General features: G+C 37.6%; 1 protein-coding gene across 1 annotated transcript in view; it reads right to left on the bottom strand.

Moving 5' to 3' along the window:
* Positions 1–738: 738 nt before the first annotated feature.
* Positions 739–18,074, bottom strand: part of st6galnac (ST6 (alpha-N-acetyl-neuraminyl-2,3-beta-galactosyl-1,3)-N-acetylgalactosaminide alpha-2,6-sialyltransferase) — an 18,883-nt gene continuing 1,547 nt past the window's right edge. The window contains exons 2-10 of the mRNA XM_088069952.1: positions 16,547–16,894; positions 10,476–10,818; positions 9,026–9,191; positions 7,570–7,744; positions 7,086–7,224; positions 6,898–7,001; positions 5,317–5,400; positions 4,451–4,550; positions 739–3,687 (exon numbers count right to left, since the gene is read on the bottom strand). Coding sequence (XP_087926078.1) covers positions 3,517–3,687; positions 4,451–4,550; positions 5,317–5,400; positions 6,898–7,001; positions 7,086–7,224; positions 7,570–7,744; positions 9,026–9,191; positions 10,476–10,818; positions 16,547–16,695 — 1,431 coding nt within the window. The 5' untranslated portion in view covers positions 16,696–16,894 and the 3' untranslated portion in view covers positions 739–3,516. The remainder of the gene's footprint in view (positions 3,688–4,450; positions 4,551–5,316; positions 5,401–6,897; positions 7,002–7,085; positions 7,225–7,569; positions 7,745–9,025; positions 9,192–10,475; positions 10,819–16,546; positions 16,895–18,074) is intronic.

An 18,074-nucleotide genomic window follows, 5' to 3' on the forward strand; every position in this document is an offset into this window, starting at 1 on the left:
CCAAGAGCACATAGCAACCAACGCCAGGACATCAACAAACGCACTGATGGTTAGAATTAAACAAAAAGAGCACAAGGTTAGATGTGGAAAAAAACATCACATTCAGACGGGAAGCAAACGCTGGACTTCCGCATGAAAGTCCGTGGTTTGTTGGACCCACCCACCGGGTGGTGTCCCATGCGGACATGTCAGGTTCTGTCTGGCTGCGTTCTCAACTGACAGCCACCGTCGGCGTATCATGTTGCCGCAGCATAAGCCACTTGGCCGTCCAGCAGTGTATTATACAGCCATGAAAGGTGGCTTTTGTCATTGTAAAATTACGTTGAAATTTCTGCAAAAGCGGCAGTATTTGATGACTGGAGTGAGAACGGGCTGAACGCACGTGTCCGCAGCGCTTTCTAAACAACAAAAATGGCACAATATGTCATATCATAACAGTCATTTAGCGCCCCCGTTATATGGCGGCTGATGGCGCCGTCCTCTGCTCGGAGGCAAATCTCCGACATCGGGTCGCACACGTAACACGACATCAAAACGAAACACCTGTCCCACCGGTTGTCCTGATTATACAGAGATCGTTTCTGTTTTAACTTCCTGTGGCGGCTTATCGACGAGGAAACGACATATTCCACGATCGTACCTTTTACCCAGTAAGTTGGCATAACGGCATAATATTCCCGCGCAGAACGGGCAGCGTAAAAGTGACCAGTAACAAACAAAGACTCACAAACCCAAATATATAATCACAGTTTCCTTTTATACAGATTTTATAAATCAGTCAGAAATTGCACTAAAAAGGACCTATTTGTCAAAATATGATCCAGTATTTCAGATGACTGCATCACTTTGTCTGAATATGCATCGATTCGATAATACACAAAAAAAATAGCACGTTTTCCCTGATTTCCATTTAGTCTTTGGTTTCTCTTCCCTCCGTCTCAGAGCTACAGTATGTTGTTTTTGCTGCTGATACAATAAAAATGCATCTGTGATGTCGAGGATGTGATTCCTCGGTCCAGTTTGAGTTGAGTAACAGTAAATCTTCAGAAACTTCATTGTCCCGGCTCAGACACGAGTCCAGGTGTGGCGGCGGATTCTACGAGGCGAGTCCTCGGCAACCACCGTTGAATCCAAACAAAGCCAAAAATGCCACTGACTTTCTCGTTGGTGTCGTCATGGAAACGTCCTGAATCACCTCGGACACAAACGCTTCGTCCAAACTGCTGATTCACATTAAAAAAGGCACTTTAGAGCCCACGCAGTGTTCTGATCGTCACAGTGTGGCACCTCGTAAAAATGAAAAGGACACTTGTGTGCTTCAAAATGTAAGAAAAATAAGTTAAGTCCCTTAAAGTGATTACACACGTTTTCGTGATGCGCTCTGTAGTCACTCAGTGCAAACACACACACAGACTCAGAACATAATCTAAGTAAATGTCAGAATAGACTTTGGCCACTGCCAGCAGTGCTCGGGCCGTCTATTTAGGGCGGGGAGACGGGATATTTTAAGCAAGTGGCCAACTTAACTACAGACTTGTCCCTTGTCAACACGCTGTATCACACAAGAAACTACTTTAACCCTTTTGAAAGCTGAGCAAGTAGGCTTATTTCTTAAAAAAAACAAAACAAAAAAAACAATGAACAACACAAGAAATGAGCCAAAAGTTAGCAAGATATCAGTAAAGAGTACGAAAAAAAAGTAACTTTCAGTAAGAAAAAAAGTATTAAAAGTAAATTAAAAAAAGCAAACAAGATGTGGAAAAAGAGAAAAGGACCTGAAAAAATAAAATAAAATAAAAAAAGTAAAAATACAGAGGCAACGATTTAATAATAACTGAAAAATATTTTTAAATATGTAATTTTGATAATTATAAATATAGTTTTTCCATAGCTTTTTAAAAAGTAATTTTCTACATCTACACATTTCTTGCAACTTGTGGATCATTTCATACCGCGTTGCTCATTGCTTTTTGTCCCAGGTTTTTTTTTAAAGAAATTTCACCTTTCTCAAGGTTTAAATCTCTAAATCCACTAATTTTTATGCAATTTGTTGATTATTTTTTACAAAGTTGCACATTGCCTTTTTTCCCCAGGTTTTGAAAAAAAAAAAAAATCACACCAACTTGCTCAGGTTTCAAAGGGTTAAATACTTGTGAAAGGCGCCTGAAAGCAGCTTAAGAAAAGTGATGTTTAACTCAGCCACAGACTGATTGTATGAGACGCTCTAAACTCATCCTCGAAAGCTCAGTTTTGGTGATTTGCTAAATTTGGGTTTGAAAGCGTCGTTACAAGCTGCTGCAAACTCAAGCGTGATTCTTTAAATGTTGTCTGCGAGCAGCCGAGCAGATCTGACATGCTGTTCGTCTCTGACGCAGCAAACTGACGGTCTTTCAATCACCAAATTACCAAAAACATGCTTTCAAGGATGACTTTTTCAAAATATTCTTAAAAAAAAGAGAAGAATTTAAATAATAATAACTTAAAAAAAAACTCAATGCTGAACGACGACAGCAGCTGTCATAAAAAAAAGTTTCCTTCATAAAAAGAAAACTCCAGCCACTTTTTTGTTTTGCTCACTTCAGAGTCATGAATATGGAAGCAAACGCGTGACGAAAGTATTTAAATTATAACATCCTCTGAACACTTAGCAGTGAAATTTAAACACCACTGAATTTAAAGCATTGAATTATTTCACTTTGAAAACCACGTATGTGAATTTATTTGCTCCAAATTCAACATTTCCTTGAAATTAAAATAATTTTAAATTTCCTGATTTGCAATTTCAAAAGCTGAATTTGAAAATATTTTTCATGTTCACAGCTATTAGAATTTTTTTTAAATTGATGTCACTAATCCAAAAAAAATGATACTTTCACTCAAAAAAAACTTAATTCTAAAACTTCGACTTGAAAATTTAAGTCAAATTAAATTGGTCATTTTCAGATCCGAAAACAGTTTCAAAATATAGATCTACGTTGCTCACTTTACATTGGTCAAATCCAAATAAAAATTACATTTAAATCAAAAATAAATCACATAACTATTGGTATTTGAATAGCTGTTGCAATTTTTTTTTTACTTTTAATCAGCCAAATTTTATTTAATTTAGAATTCTCAAATGGCTCATCCGAGCGCTCATGTCCCTTATCATGAACATAAATGATCGAATTCAAGTTTTGAATTTGCAGATCCAGAAATCTCATGTTTTAGAGTCGATTAGATGAATTCAGAACAAATAAATTCTGTTACATGGTTTTAAAAGTAAAATATTTCAATGTTATGAATTCACTTTAGTTTTTAATATTATGTATTTAGTGGATGTCAAAATTTAGATTCGTACGTCTCTCATTGGCTTCTATACACAAAGACTCTGAAAGACTCTGAAAGATTTTGTCTCAGAAAGACTCTGAGACAAAGTCGTCCATTTTTGGACCTCCTGCCCCACCGTCGACCGCCGACCCCGCCGGTGACCTGTGCCGTGCAGACGGGATGACGAGATTTCTGGTCGACCTGAATTCAGTTGTGCATGTAGAGCCGTATGAGGCCGGCCTGGTGCAGCTGCTGCCACAGAGTCATCTCCAGTCGCAGGTCGTGGTTGATGAAGAAGCCCACCGGGTGGTAGCTGCTGTCGTAGTAGTGGTCAGAGTAGTTCTTATAGTCCGGAGTCATGAAGCCGTACGCACTCACCTTCATCGACAAAACAAACACAAACGTACAGTCAGGATCGTCCGAGGCTTCAGCCCCGAATCTTTTATACAAAATTTTATAATAACAATAACAACATTTTTATGTATTAATGTCCTTTAGTGACTTTGGGAAAATATTTGAAGAGTTTGTTGCACACGAGGTGTTCAAGAATTGTCAGAAATTTAAAAATCCAAATATAACTTCTGTTTTTACAGTTTCTGACTATAAACTATACAACTTTGGGAATTTTAATTTTTGCAGGCCCACCATGTTTTCTATAAAACTCACCGTATAGAAAAACCTGCAAAAAATAAATTGCAAAAAGTGCCAAAGACAAAAAAGCCTGAAAAATCACAGCCAAATTAAGATACAGCCAAATTTAAAATAATAATAATAATAACTGTGTGACACGAATCTGCCTTTTTGCACCAGCAAACCCCTGATCAGGATCAGGATCACACGAGTTATGCAATCTGATGAGCCGAAAATCTAAACAGGTTTCATTTTCTGAGGTCTAAATCGTGTCACGACTCGCTGAGCGGCAGGTCTGACAGATGAAATCAGTCGGCACAGAAAAAGAGCGATGTCATGTTTCCTGAGAACTCTGTGGTTCGACTGAGTCACGTGATCGAGGCCGCACAACATCAGAGCTGCGAGGCAAACTGCTGCCAGCCGAAACGTTCTCACGCCATCAGGCGAGTGCCGTCTCGCCCCGCAGGAAACGAACAGCTGACGGAAACGTGAAGCAGCTGCCGAGGCTCACCTGATCGCAGGCGTGCAGGGCGGCCAGCAGCATCACGGCTCCCGTCGACGGACGGTAAATGTTCTTATATTTGGTTTTCAGAGCGTTTGAACGAAGGAATCTGAAACAAAATACAAGTCAAACATAGATGAAGAGCTGGAAGAAGTATTCAGTTTCTTTACTTGAATAGAAGTACTAATACAACTGTGAAAATACTCAGTTACAAGTAAAAGTCTGCAATGAAAATGTTTTTTTTTAAATATATATTTAAAAAATTAGAAAAAACAACCTCAAACTTTTTTAAAATGATAAGATGAAGCGGTTGAAGAAATATTAGTTTCTTTACTTAAATAGAAGTACTAATACCACACAGTGAAAATACTCGTACTTAGAAAAGTTCTGCATTGAAAAGTTAAAAGTAATTAAATATAATCAGGTATTAAAAATATTAAAAGCAAACAGAGAAATAAACTAAAACCTTATTAAAAAGAAAATATAAAACAAAAACACTCAAAATGCTAAAAATAAACACTGAAAAAAAATCTAAAAATAGAAAATGACTTAAATGTTTCTCACATTAGTTGCCATTAATTTAATCTAACTGCTTAATAAATTACTCACATCAGCTGTACTTGTATAAATTTTGTGATAATTTATTTTATGAAAATGATTTGATGCAAAAATCTGAATTTGTTTAGTAAATAAAGCTGTCAGATAAATGTAATGAAGTAAAGATTTCCCTCTGAAATGTACTGGAGTCAAAGTATAAAGTGAAATGAAAAGGAAATCTGTACTTCAGCGCAGTACTTGAGTAAATGTACTCAGTTACATTCAGTATCTGGAAGTTTCTGGTGTTTAAATCATCTGTCGCTCCGCTTTCTGCTCACCTGTTTCTGAGGTAACGGACGAAGTCGGGGTTGTACATCTTCAGCTTTTCGGCTGACACGTCCTCTCCAAAGTACTTTGTTGGACTGCAGAGAAAATACCACATTAGTACATAAATACAAATACCGCCAACACAAGGGGAACGTTTTTGCGTCTCATGCTCGTTTTTCTCACAAAAACACCAGAAAATAAGGTGCTTGTTAAAATTTTAACAAGAATGAAACCTGATCAGAAAACGTAATTTTCGGATGTTAACATCTGTCCGTGTTTGAGTTGGTTTGAGTGTCGGAGTCGGATCTGACCTCTGAGGACTGTGAGAGCCGCCGTTGTGGGTTTCCTTCACAGATTTGTGCAAAACTTAAATCATTTTGAAATTTCCGGTCACCTGAAATATCACCTCATATGATGCAAAAACATCTTTGCAAATTAAAAATAAAATACTCCTTATGGGAGGGTGACCGGATTTTTTCCAGCTGCCTCCAGTTACAGAGAAGCCTCTCTGCTGGCGATGAAGGCGATGAAGGCGATGAAGGCGATGAAGGCGACACTTGTGGTCTAACGTGTTTGAAGCTGTCGAGTCAGAGACTATTGTTCAGCACAAAGACGTGTTTGCAGATGAATGAAACAGATTTAGGACGCGCTCAGAGGGAGCGGCAGTGTACGCAGCAGAGTTTGTGAAAGAGGTGTGAGGAAGAAAAGACGCCTCATCTTTGTTAAAAATGTTTGTTCAGGTTTTCAAACAGCCGACTCAAACTCTGCCAGCTCCTGTTTGTTTTTAAATGTGTTTCAAATATAAACAATAATTACAAAAGTCTTTATAGCCGAAACACCTTTGACAAACATTTATCTCCAAAATAAAAGTGATTCAAAACTAATTAAATAATTACTGAGAGCCGGTAAACAAAATTTAATAAAATGATGCAACTAAATTCACCACAGTGAGACTGCTGAGGCATCCACTCACTATTTATTTATTTATACATTTAGTCTGTTTCACAGTTTCACGACTTAAATCAATATTTTCCTATATTTTATTATTTTTAACATTTATTTATTATTTTACTTTGTGCTGTTATTCTTTCATTTACCTCTTATTTACAGTTCGACTATTTTAGTTATTTATTTTTTATACCTATTTATTACCTATTTATTTATTTGTCTATTTAACTATATAATTACCTATTTATTTATCTATCTTTTTTTAAAAAATTATTTACCGACTTATTTACTCACCTATTTATTCTATTTATTTATTTTTATCTCTCTATGTATTGCCTCTGGTGTTTTGTCGCTTATGTTGGCGTTTCTTCAGGTTCTGGTTTTAATGAGCGCTGTTTTGGGGTTTTTTTGTTCACATTTTTGTGCTGGTGCTTGTGCAGACTTTGAGCTTCCTAAAATAAATCCTAGAAACGTCCTAAAATCCTAAAAATGTGCTAAAATATGTGAAATGTGCTTAAATGTGAGAATTGTCTTTAAATCCTAGAAACGTGCTAAAATCAGAGAAATGTCAGTTTGTTTGTGTGTTTGATACAAATAAAGTCTGATTGGCTGATCGATGGCGGGAGTGTGTGAGTGTCTCTTACTCTTTGCCGCGCTCCGGTCCTCTCTCCACCGGCGTGCGCGTCGCCGCCGCCTTCATCAGCAGGTAATCGCGGTCGTGATCAGGCAGGAAAATGTATCGCGTTTCCTGTTGAAGAGCAGCAGAGGGACACTTTGACATTTCTGATTTCAGCGTTTCACAGAGGAACAGTTTTATTTTTGGGGTCCTCACTTCGGACAGCGGGGGTCCTCTGTACCCGGCGCCGGCGTAGCTCCTCATGGAGTTCATCAGCGTGTTGGTGGAGAACGTGTAGTGGGTGGTCCGAGACCCCACGTCCTCCTCAAAGCCCTTAATGATGGCCCCGTTAGTCCTGCAGGTCACACGTGTCCACGAATGAAACCACAAACACGACAACGCGGACATCCTGTTAATGATCCTTCAATCCTTCAAAAAACAAGGCGGCAAAACGCTGAACGAAGCTTCCTAAAATTCTAAAAATGTAAAATCTGAAAAAAACTAATATTTGAAAAATGTCCTAAAATCCCACAAATGTCCTAAAATTCTGAAAGCTTCCTAAAACCTGTTAAGGCCCAAAACCAGCCGCCTAAAAATATGTGGCTTTTATTTATTTTTATTTAATTTTTTGTACTTTAGTGTCAGGGCGGAGTTTAGCTCAGGTGAGGAAACTCGGGACGCGTCGAGGTTCACCGTCTACCTGAAGACGTAGTGATGAGCGTCGATCTCCTTCCCTTTCTTCGCGTCCTTCAGAATGCCTCCGTTTCCCACCACGGCGCAGCGGCTGCACTCTGATCTACTGCCGCGCTGCTTCCAGTCGTCCAACATCAGCCAGTTAGCGGAGGAGTTGAGGACGGACAGAGTTTCCTGCAGCGCTGTGGACACACACACACACACACACACACACACACACACACACACACACACACACACACACACATTTAATCTGGATTTATTTGACGCACACTTAAAGGATTTATAGAAATCCTGGAATCATGAGAATAAGATTTAGCAGCTGCACCGCTGATTGTTTCGCTGCCTGTGTAATTAGATCCGCCCACAGATCCAGTTTTGTGTGTTTGCTGCAGGTGTGGGCGCTCGGGCAGGAAGCAGTTATCTCCGCACGATAAACATCTTCACAGGCGCACGTCCTCAATCATATCATCCAAAATATGTTTTGCATCTTATGCAGGGAAATATTTGGGACGCAAATCCGCCTTCGGTGTCGACACAACTCGTCTCATATAAACTCACTTTGAGTTAAATTTGCATTAAACACTCATAGACCTGAAAGACGGTCACGTCAGCAGGATTAAAACATCATTCAACAGATTTTTTTGTAAAATTCTGCACTTAATTAAATGAAAAAAAACTGTTTTGATGCGGATCCAAGAATTTTAACATCAGCAACAAATTTATGATGGGAAAAGTTTTCATGGGAAAAATGTGCTATTTTTTTCTGAATTAATAAGATCATAATCTAAAATTAGGAGAAAGTTTTCCTGTTTTAAAATATCTGCTGTTTTTTATATTAAGAAGATAATAATCTTGTATATTCTTGTTTTACTGGTTTGGATTATTATCTCAGAATTATGGAAAAAGGTTTCAATGAAAAAAAAAGCCATTTTTTGTGAATGAATTAGATCATTATTTTAAAATCGTGATCAGAATGTTCATGTAAAACAATCTGCTTTTTTTTTAATTAACAAGATATTCTCATAAATTCCTGTTTTTCTGAATCATCGAAACAATGAGGGTTTTTTTAATTAATGAGGTAATATTGTAAAATTGTTTTTCCAAATTAATGACATAATAATCTTGTGAATTCTTGTTTTGCCACAATAACAAGATCATTTTCTAAAGTTCGTGTTCTCCTGAATAAACGCGATTATTATCTCAGAACGCTCAGACAACTTTTTGTGTAAAATAAATCTGCTTATTTTTCCAAATTAACACAATGAAAATCTTGTGAATTCTGTGTGTGTATAAAAAAAAAATCAGCTTTTTTTCTGAATTTAAAAGAAAAACTTTCAACAAGAGTAGGATTTTTCCATGAAAACTTTCCTCCTAATTCTGAGATCATCATCGTATTAATGCTAATAACAGGAGAATAAAGAAAATATAAATTTACAGAAACAAGAAGAACAAACACTGACTGTTGTAAGAGATCCCCTCCCAGCCGTGGGCGCCGGGGTACTTCCTCAGCCGCTCGTGATTTTCGGGAGTGACGAGTTCGGCCCACTGCAGGACGGGAATGTGCTGCAGAAACAGTCCACCAAATTCTGTCTTTGCGACTCGACTTCGGACGCCGTCCGGACAGTCCTGAGGGACGGGAAGTTAAAAAAAAGCATTTTCAATCCACACACAGAAAGTTTGATGACATGATCATCACGAACCCGGCTTCATTATTTCCACTCGGCCGGCTGCGAGATTAACCTCCAGATTCTCTAAAATCCCAGAATTATAACAAGAGCTTTTAACCCTTCAGTCTTTATGACGCTCACATTTTTCTGCTGCATTAACTATCAGTTTGCATTTCATTTAAGACGGATATAATTAACAAACTTCACGTCGATCAGATCCAGCTGTTAAAATTAGGAAGAGCTCTGAGCTGTTACATAAGAGGCGAGCGCGCGCAGGCCGGATCGATGATCGACACACAGAAGCAGCAGCTGGTCACACAATTAACCAGAGAAATGATCCGTGCGTTCACGTGTTTGCACGTGTGGAAACGTCGTCCTCGTCTGCCTGCGTGTGGTTTGAGCTTAACCCTTTGAAACCTGAGCAAAGATGTTTTTTCTTTCAAAAGCATGAAAAGAAGATAATGAGCAACAAGGAATGAGCCAAAAAAATGAGTCAAAAGTGACAAGAAAACTACCAGATTTTTTAAAATTTTTTAAGCTAACACAACAGAAGTAAGAAATAAAAGGAAATAACCTGAAAAAGTGCTAAAATAAAATAAAAACTATGTACAAATAATAAAAATGAATCTATATTTTTTGTTACCTTTCTTACATGATTCTAATTCAAATATATATAACTTATTTTCTTAATGTATTTATTTTCCATTTCGTGCCTCAGGACTGCCGTTTCCCCTCACGTTTTTGAGATGGATAAATGAATAAATAAACAAAATAAACAAATCTTTCTTGTGCTTTAGAGGTTTACACGCAAATGCTAAATGCAAAAAAAGTGTTAACCCTTTGAAACCTGAGCAAACTGGCTGGATTTCTTTCTAAAACACAAATAATAATCGACTTAGTTTTTTTTCATCTAAAAACATAGTAGCATCGTGACAAAAACCTTGGCATTTAAAGGGTTAAAATTCTGAAAATTAATGAATATTTGATATTTCTGATTGGGACTGGTGTTGGTTAAAAAATAAACTCAATGAAAGTAGAAAATCATATTAATGAATAATATTTTTTAAAGCTTGATTTTGAAAGGCACGTTTTGTGTGCAGAGCGATGCGAGTGTGTGTGATATCAAAGCAGGGTCCTAAAGGGTTAAAATAAACACAAACCAAAACAATAAACTTATTAAAAAAAAAACAATAAAAATATCATCAGTCATTTTCAGAGGTCAACAACATCTGACGGGACTCACTGTTTGTTGAGGGACGTCTTTATTCATGTACGTGTCTCCGATGAACGGAGGCTCCGTTGCTCTGGCGGTCTTTGTGGGCTCCAGCCGGAGCAGCGGGGGGCCTTTGGTACTGGTCCTGGTCCTGGTCCAGGTTTTATCTGCAGCAGACCTTGAAGTGGACTTTGACTCGCCCAGGTCGCTGATCTCTGCAGGTTTGTGTTGATTTTGTGTTTCAGTCTTTACAGTCTGTGTGTGCCGATGCAGATCTAAATCCGAGAGCTCCGGGCGAGCGGTGGACGCAGGAGGCCGACCGGTCCATCGGTCCCCGTCTCTGTCCAGAGGCTCCGCAGAGTCTCGAGAACGGCTGTGGAGACAGACACAGACCTGGAGGTGAGGCCGGCCGAAATAAATCAACAACATGAAGTGGTAAGATTATTATTATTATTGTTGTTGTTGTTGTTGTTGTTGTTATTATTATTATCATTATTATTATTGTTATTATTATTATTATTATTGTTTTTAACATTTTATCAAATATTTCATATTATATCATATTATTATAATATATATAGTTATCCTTTTATTTTTATATATTTATTTATTTTACTTTACTTATGATTAAAATCTTTTTTTTTAAATGTTTTTTCTCTTGGTTTATTCTATTCTTTTATCTTAGCCTTTTAACTAATTACAATGTTTGAATTAATTCATTAATTACAATCTATGAAGCACTTTGTGTTACAGTTTTGCTTGTAAAAGAGTGAAATGAAGTCTGATTGGTTGATTGATTGGTTGATTGATTGATTGATTGATTGATTGATTGATTGATTGGTTGATTGATTGGTTGATTGATGGTTAATTTTTTTGGAATAATAACAGAACAGTCAGTCAAAATGTCGGCACTGAACATTTCTGCCTGCAAAGCTGCAGATCACCGATCAGCTCTTAGCCTCCGAACGTTCTTTTTTAAGGATTTTTAGGGACCTGAGGCTGTTTTTTCAGTGGATTATTAGTTCCCAAACGTGGGGTTTTTAGGGACCTTCTGCTGCAATTTTGTTCCCTTCTACTTTTTAGCCACCAAAGTGGGTATTTTTAGGGAACTGTGACTGTTTTTTTCGGTGGTCATTTAGTTCCCAAAGTGGGCTTTTAGGGACATGTGGCTTTTGTCCAGCATCTTTTTAGTTCCCAAACATGGAACATTTTTAGAGACCTGTGGCTGTATTCCCAGAGGATTAGAAATCCACAACCGAGAATGTTTTTTGTTTTTTTGCCAGCAACAAATAATTGTGTTCCCTGCAGATTTTTGGCGACCAAACATAGTTTCTTTTTAGGGACCTGTGGCTGTTTTTCTGGCTGTGTTTTAGTTCCCATTCATGCGTGTTTTTTTAGGCACCTGTGGCTGTGTTTACACCTGCTCTTTAGCCCAAAATATGAATGTTTTTTTCATGCAACCTGTTGCTGTGTTTTGTGGAGCTTTTTCGTTCCCAAATGTGTATTTTTTCCTGGCCTCTATGACTGTTTTTTTAAGGGTCTTTTAAGTTCCCAAACATGTTTTTTCAGGGAATGGTGTAGTGTTTTCTGCTGCTTTTTATCCTCAGGATGTGGGTGTTTTTCAGGAAAAAGTGGCTAAATTTCTTGTAAAGTTTTATTTTGCAGCTCGTTGCTGTGTTCCCACAGGTGTGGCTGTTATTTAGGGACCCATGGGTGTTTCTGCTGTGGAGTTTCAGTTCCTAAATGAGGGTGTTTTTTGTGTTCAGCTGGTTAATTTTATTGTTCAGTGAGTCTCTGTGGATACAAACCACTTTGGGGTAAATGAGAAAATATGTTGGATTTGTAATTTAATTTGATTTAATTTATCATGTAAGTTAATAACTCTCCACAAAACAAACTCAATTACGTAAGAAAACGGGAGGATCTGAAGTTTGTTTAGAAAAATAAGTTGATTTATGACTCACATTTCATAACTTGGAAAACATATTAGAGTCATGATGAGGAGGGTGGAGGCCGTGTTTTTTTTGGTTTTTTTTGAGCTATTAAAGGCGCTGACAATCTTCTCTCCCCTCAGCTAAAGATGGTTTTAGGCGCATGTTGTCTCAGTGGAAAAAGCTGAAATCATTTATTTCAATCTCCCGGTCAGACTTTAATCAACGTCAGATTCGGACGTCAGCTGTGGGGTTAAGAGCAGAATATTGTTTTTTAATTATCCACCAAAAGTATTCATTATGTTTTTACATTGACTTCATTAAAATATGTCAGAAAATGGTGAGAAATCATCAACTCTAACAAACAATCAAAACCTTTTGGGGGTTAAATTTACTTTTATGCTTAAAAGAAGAAAAATGGCAAATTCTCACATTTGAGAAGCAAGAAAGACTTTTTCTTCTGGCTAACTTATTAAGCTGTAAAAAAAAAAGTTAGTGATTCATTTTCAGCAACAAACAACTTCTCGGGTAATCCTTTCAGGACTTTCTAAAAAAAATAAAATAAAATAAATCCTGTCTCAAGATGCACTTACTGGCTTTTTTCCCAGAGTTTTAAGATTAGATTAGATTAACTTTATTATCCACATTAGTGGAAATTTGTCTTTGGCTTCTGCAATATATTAAATTACAGACAAAAACAAATCATTCGATACGTCACATCATACAGCAGAGAAAGCACTTATAACTCATCCTGTTAAACTCGGGGATTTGCAGCGTTGATGATGTTTCTGTCAAACTTCAACTTTAATGATGCTCATTTAGCTCAATATTTCAGAGAGAAATCCTGCAGCAAACGAGAGCTGCAGTTTCGGGTAACCATGACTCTTATCTTCAGTCTGACGCAGCTGATGTCGCAGAGAGTAAACCTCATAAAGCCGCTAATGAGACACAAACGCAATACAGCAGCTGTATTAACGTGTAACTGGAACTTGTTAATGTTGAACAGAGATCGAAGGTTGACCTGCAGAGACGACAGAAAACAGCCTCGATGTGTTTGATTTTTTCACCTTGGAAGAGTTTGTAAAGAGCAACAGAGAAAGATTAAATAAACCAACATGAAACTTAATCCAAGTTATTAATATTTGTCCTTATTTGTCCAGTTTTTTGAATATGACACTGCATGTGTTTCATTTTAGGGGGTGCATGGTATTATTTTATTTTATTTTATTGTTTGTATTTTTTTTTTTAATTCTTTTGGGATGTAATTAATAGGCTGAAAAATTAGTTAAGTTAAATTTAATGAATAAAATATTATTTAAAACAATAATAAGTATGTTTCTTAAAAATCTGTTAAAATAAACAAATTAAATATGATTTAAAATAATAATTACGTTCCTTATGTTTAATTAATCTTATGATTTTCTTGTTTTCACCTTTTTCCACCTTTTATTTTGTTCTTTAATTTTTCAGTTAATCCAACCAACCAACCAAAAACATTTTATTTCATTTATTTAAAATTATTTATTTTTTATAATGCTTTTTTTTCTTTTTTGACTCTTTTGGGAGATATTGTGCTAAAAAAGATTGTTGAATTAAATGAAATAACTTAAATATTATGCAATTTAATTCCTACTTAATATTGACATACTTGACATCATTTTTGTTGAAATTTTACTTTTTTGTTGTTTTTTTTCTTTGGTTGTTTTTGGAGGTGTCATCGGACAATATTGTCTTCCAATAGGGTCATCACAAAATAATAATATCAGTAATACAATATTGCATTTCTTTGACACATTTTTATTTGCTTAACATCATCTTTGTTTCAGCTGGCAGGATGTTTGATGGGATTATGATTATGAGTCTCAGTGGAAGCAGAAGAAATTTCTCTCAAGCTCATTTTAAGGCATTTTAGTTGATAAAAAATTAACTTGAAGGGAAAAAAAAGACATGCTATCTGGATTTTGTGCACTTTTTGGTGTATAAATATAACACTACATGAACGTAAAAAGCCCAGCAGTCCATTAAAAACCCGGAGATCTCATCCATCCAAAAGGAGCAGGAAGCTCGAGGATATTTTTAACCTGACTTTCAAATTAAAGATCAGCTTTTCAGAATGAGAGACCTGCAGCTCGGCACGCTCACACGCAGACATTCAGTGCGTGAAACAGACCTTTGAGAGACATTTCTGTCCCCAGACTTGGTGCATTTTATCTGGACGTGCCGGCTTTCAGAGCTGGAGCGCCGCCCGTTACAACAAAGCTAACATTTCACAGACGCGTGTGAGAGACCACCTCCAGCGGAATAACTCCAGGGGCTTTTTTTCATTAGTGCAGCCCGAGCGCTGTGTGGCTCCTTTGTTAGACCACAATGATACAACGAGACGGGGAATAAGTGCCGCTTACACAAAAAAACCCATGGAACTTTTCATACCACGCACTCATGATCTAAAAGTTTAACCCTTTCACAGCAGCAGAGTCTGACCTCGATTCTGTGCCGCTCTCCTCGGCTGTCTGAAAAAACGTGAAACTGAACACGCTGCAGTAAAGTGACAGTAAAACATCAAAGTGCTTTTAATTTGACGTACATAATGACTCTGAGGCGCCGAAAACACATTTTCTCTGTCACCTTCTCACTGTGATTGACAGAGTTTTACATGAACGCATCGTTTTCTGATTGTTTTGGTATTGTACATTTCTGAAAACTATGAATGTGTTTCATTTGGTTTTTTTTTTAAAAGGACTCAAAATATTCCTTTTTTTAGCAGAACATTTGACTTTTAACTGACTTTTTGCTTTTAAGCTCTCACTATGACCTTTAAATATGCTCATATTTTGTTTGTTTTAATGCTAATGATTTTATCTTGTAGCACTTTGAGATTTGTTTATAGTGTGTAACAAATAAATCTATTATTATTTGTACATTTTTTCATTGCTTTTGACAATACTTTACCCTATAAGGATCATGGTACAACTTTTTTTAATTTTTATTTATTTATTATTTGTTTATTATGACCTTTTTTGCCTCTTTGAAGGTTATTATTGTACTTGAAAATAGTTAAATTCTATTGATTTTCTGTTTATTATTTTGGCATTGTACATTTCTGCACACTACACTATCTGTACATTTTTACATGCTTTTGACAATAGTGTATCTTATTAGGGTCATGGCAAAATATTTTCGATTTATTTATTTATTTATTTAATTATATATATTATGTTTTTGTTTTTTGGGCCACGTTTTTATTTTATTTTATTTATTGAAAATATTGTATCTAAAAAAGGTCATGCTAAAACATTTTTAATTTTTTTAACTTGTATTCATTTATTTATTTATGCTGTGATTTTTTTCTTTAATTCTTTTTTGAAGGTTATTATTGTGCTGAAAATGAGTTAAATTAGTTTTCTGATTATTTTCATTACTTTGGCATCGTACATTTCTGCACACTACAGACATGTTACATTTGTACATTTCTCTTTTGTTTGGTCTTCAGCACGAATGGATCACAGGCAGACCTGGAACAGACGCGGGGCCCAATGTGATGCAACATGTCACATTATTCAAATGAACCTGTACTGACCAGGAAGACACTCAAAACAACCACAAAATAGACAAAAACAACAACAAAGAGAAACAAAACAAAACAAAAGAGATGCAAAAAAACCCAAAAGACACACAAAACTAATATAAGAAGACACAAAAAGACGACAAAAAATAATACAAAATTACCACAAAAAAAACTCATACAAGGAGACACCAAATCCCCTCCAAGAGAAAGAAATGGACTAAAACTGTTAGCCACAAAAAGACCACAAAGAGACACAAAACTACCAAAAAAGACACAAAGTTACCCCAAAGAAACCCCAAACAACTAAAAGGAGACACAAAACAAGTAAAAGACACAAAATTAGGACTACAGGACGTGATAAAAGTGGACAGTGATGCAAAATAAACTCCCTGGTTGTTTATGACGACTATAACTGTTTGGTTTTTTTTCTCCAACATTTTAAGGAAACGTTTACTCGAAATTTGACACGGTTAAATGTGGACGCCCTCAGATTAAATCCCAGAGTCATCAGTTTGTGTTTTTGTTTCCCTCGTCATGGAGAAGTCTCAGAGCAGCGGAGCGATTAAAACGCTGACTCAGGGCTCAGGTGTTGCTGTCTGACTCACCTGCTCGTCCGCTGGATGAAGCCATGGAGATGCTTCAGAGGCACCGAGGACCAGGACAGCGGCGTCTCCAGGTTCACGCACAGGATGTAGACGCACAGCAGGGAGCCCACCGTCACCACGCCGAGCACCAGCCGCCTCTGGAGCGCCATCCCCGTCACGGTGCTGTGAGTGCTCGCTCTGCCCTCCGCTCCGCCTGCAGGGACATGAGGAGGCAGAGGACGGAGGCAGCGGAGGAGGCTCTGTCTGTCTGTGGAGGAGCGGCGGGGGGAGGCGGGGTGTCGGTGATGGTGGGGATTTAATTAGCCCTCAGCAGGATCTGGGCTCCACTCCGGGCGTCTCTCAGCACAACTACAGCGGGAGGGAGGCAGAAAGAGAGAGTTGGACCGAGGGCAGAGAGGAGGGGAGGAGGGGAGGAGGGGAGGAGGGGCAGCATGGAGGGGAAACTTTATCTTTCAGTGACAGAGTCCCAAATAATCCCTTTTTAATGAAACCTTTTCTCATGACCCTGAACACAAAGTGCAGGGTCACAATCGTCATATCGTTTTGTGAGCTGCTTTTATTTACCTCCTTCCTGCCCGCACTGTTCCTGGAAGGTACAAAAGACCAAACATTCACACAGCGGCCTGCAAAAGATTCACACACTGAGGCGCAGGGCCGGCACCAGACTTTTTGAGGGCCCTGAGAAGGATTCAGTTTGAGGAAATGTTGGCGTACGTTTCTGCAAACGATATAAAAGTTATATTTCTTGTTTTATATGTGTCATTCATCGACACTCGCCGCAGACGCAGACCACTGTTTGAGACCAACAAACATTAAAACAGGCAGGTTTTTAATCAGCAGCACGTTTAATGCCGTCAGCGTACACAATCCAGAAAACGTGAATCACGCCCTCGCTATCGTGGTATTTTGTGGTCTCAAACAGTCGTCTGCAGCCTGGCAGGCGTCACACCATCCACCGTCTCCTCCGCCTCCTGATGACAAAGTCAACTCAGCGTTGACCCCACCCTCATAGCCTTTGGCTGCACAAAACACACTGAAAATGCAGCAACATGTCACTAGAAACCTCACAGTTTTTGTGGCACAAACACTACCTGAAACACAATGATGTGTTGCCAAAAAACCCACCAAATCACCCAGTACTGACGTCACAAAAATCACTGGAAATGCAGCAATGTGCTGCAAAAAAACACCACGATTTGGCAGCAAAATGGTTGTTGGAAACTCAGCAAAACACAGCTGGAAATGTGGCAACGTGTCACATAAAAATCCAGTTTTAGTGGAACAAATACTGCTTGAAATGCAGTGATTCGTCTCTAAAATACTACCCAGTTTTAGTGGCACAAACACAACTGAAAAATAAAATCGCAACTGATTTTGTTTTTCTAAAATTTGGTTTTATGTTCTCATACAGTCGTCTGCAGCCTGGCAGGCGTCACACCATCTCCTCCATCTCCACAACTCCAATACTACGTCACTTTAGAAACATTAACATGATACATAAGAAACATACGAATGTAATACTAAAACT

This window comes from Plectropomus leopardus, chromosome 19, assembly GCF_026936395.1.
Source record: "Plectropomus leopardus strain MGB_pleo_1.0 chromosome 19, ASM2693639v1, whole genome shotgun sequence".
In the NCBI taxonomy this organism is placed as follows: Eukaryota; Metazoa; Chordata; class Actinopteri; order Perciformes; family Serranidae; genus Plectropomus; species Plectropomus leopardus.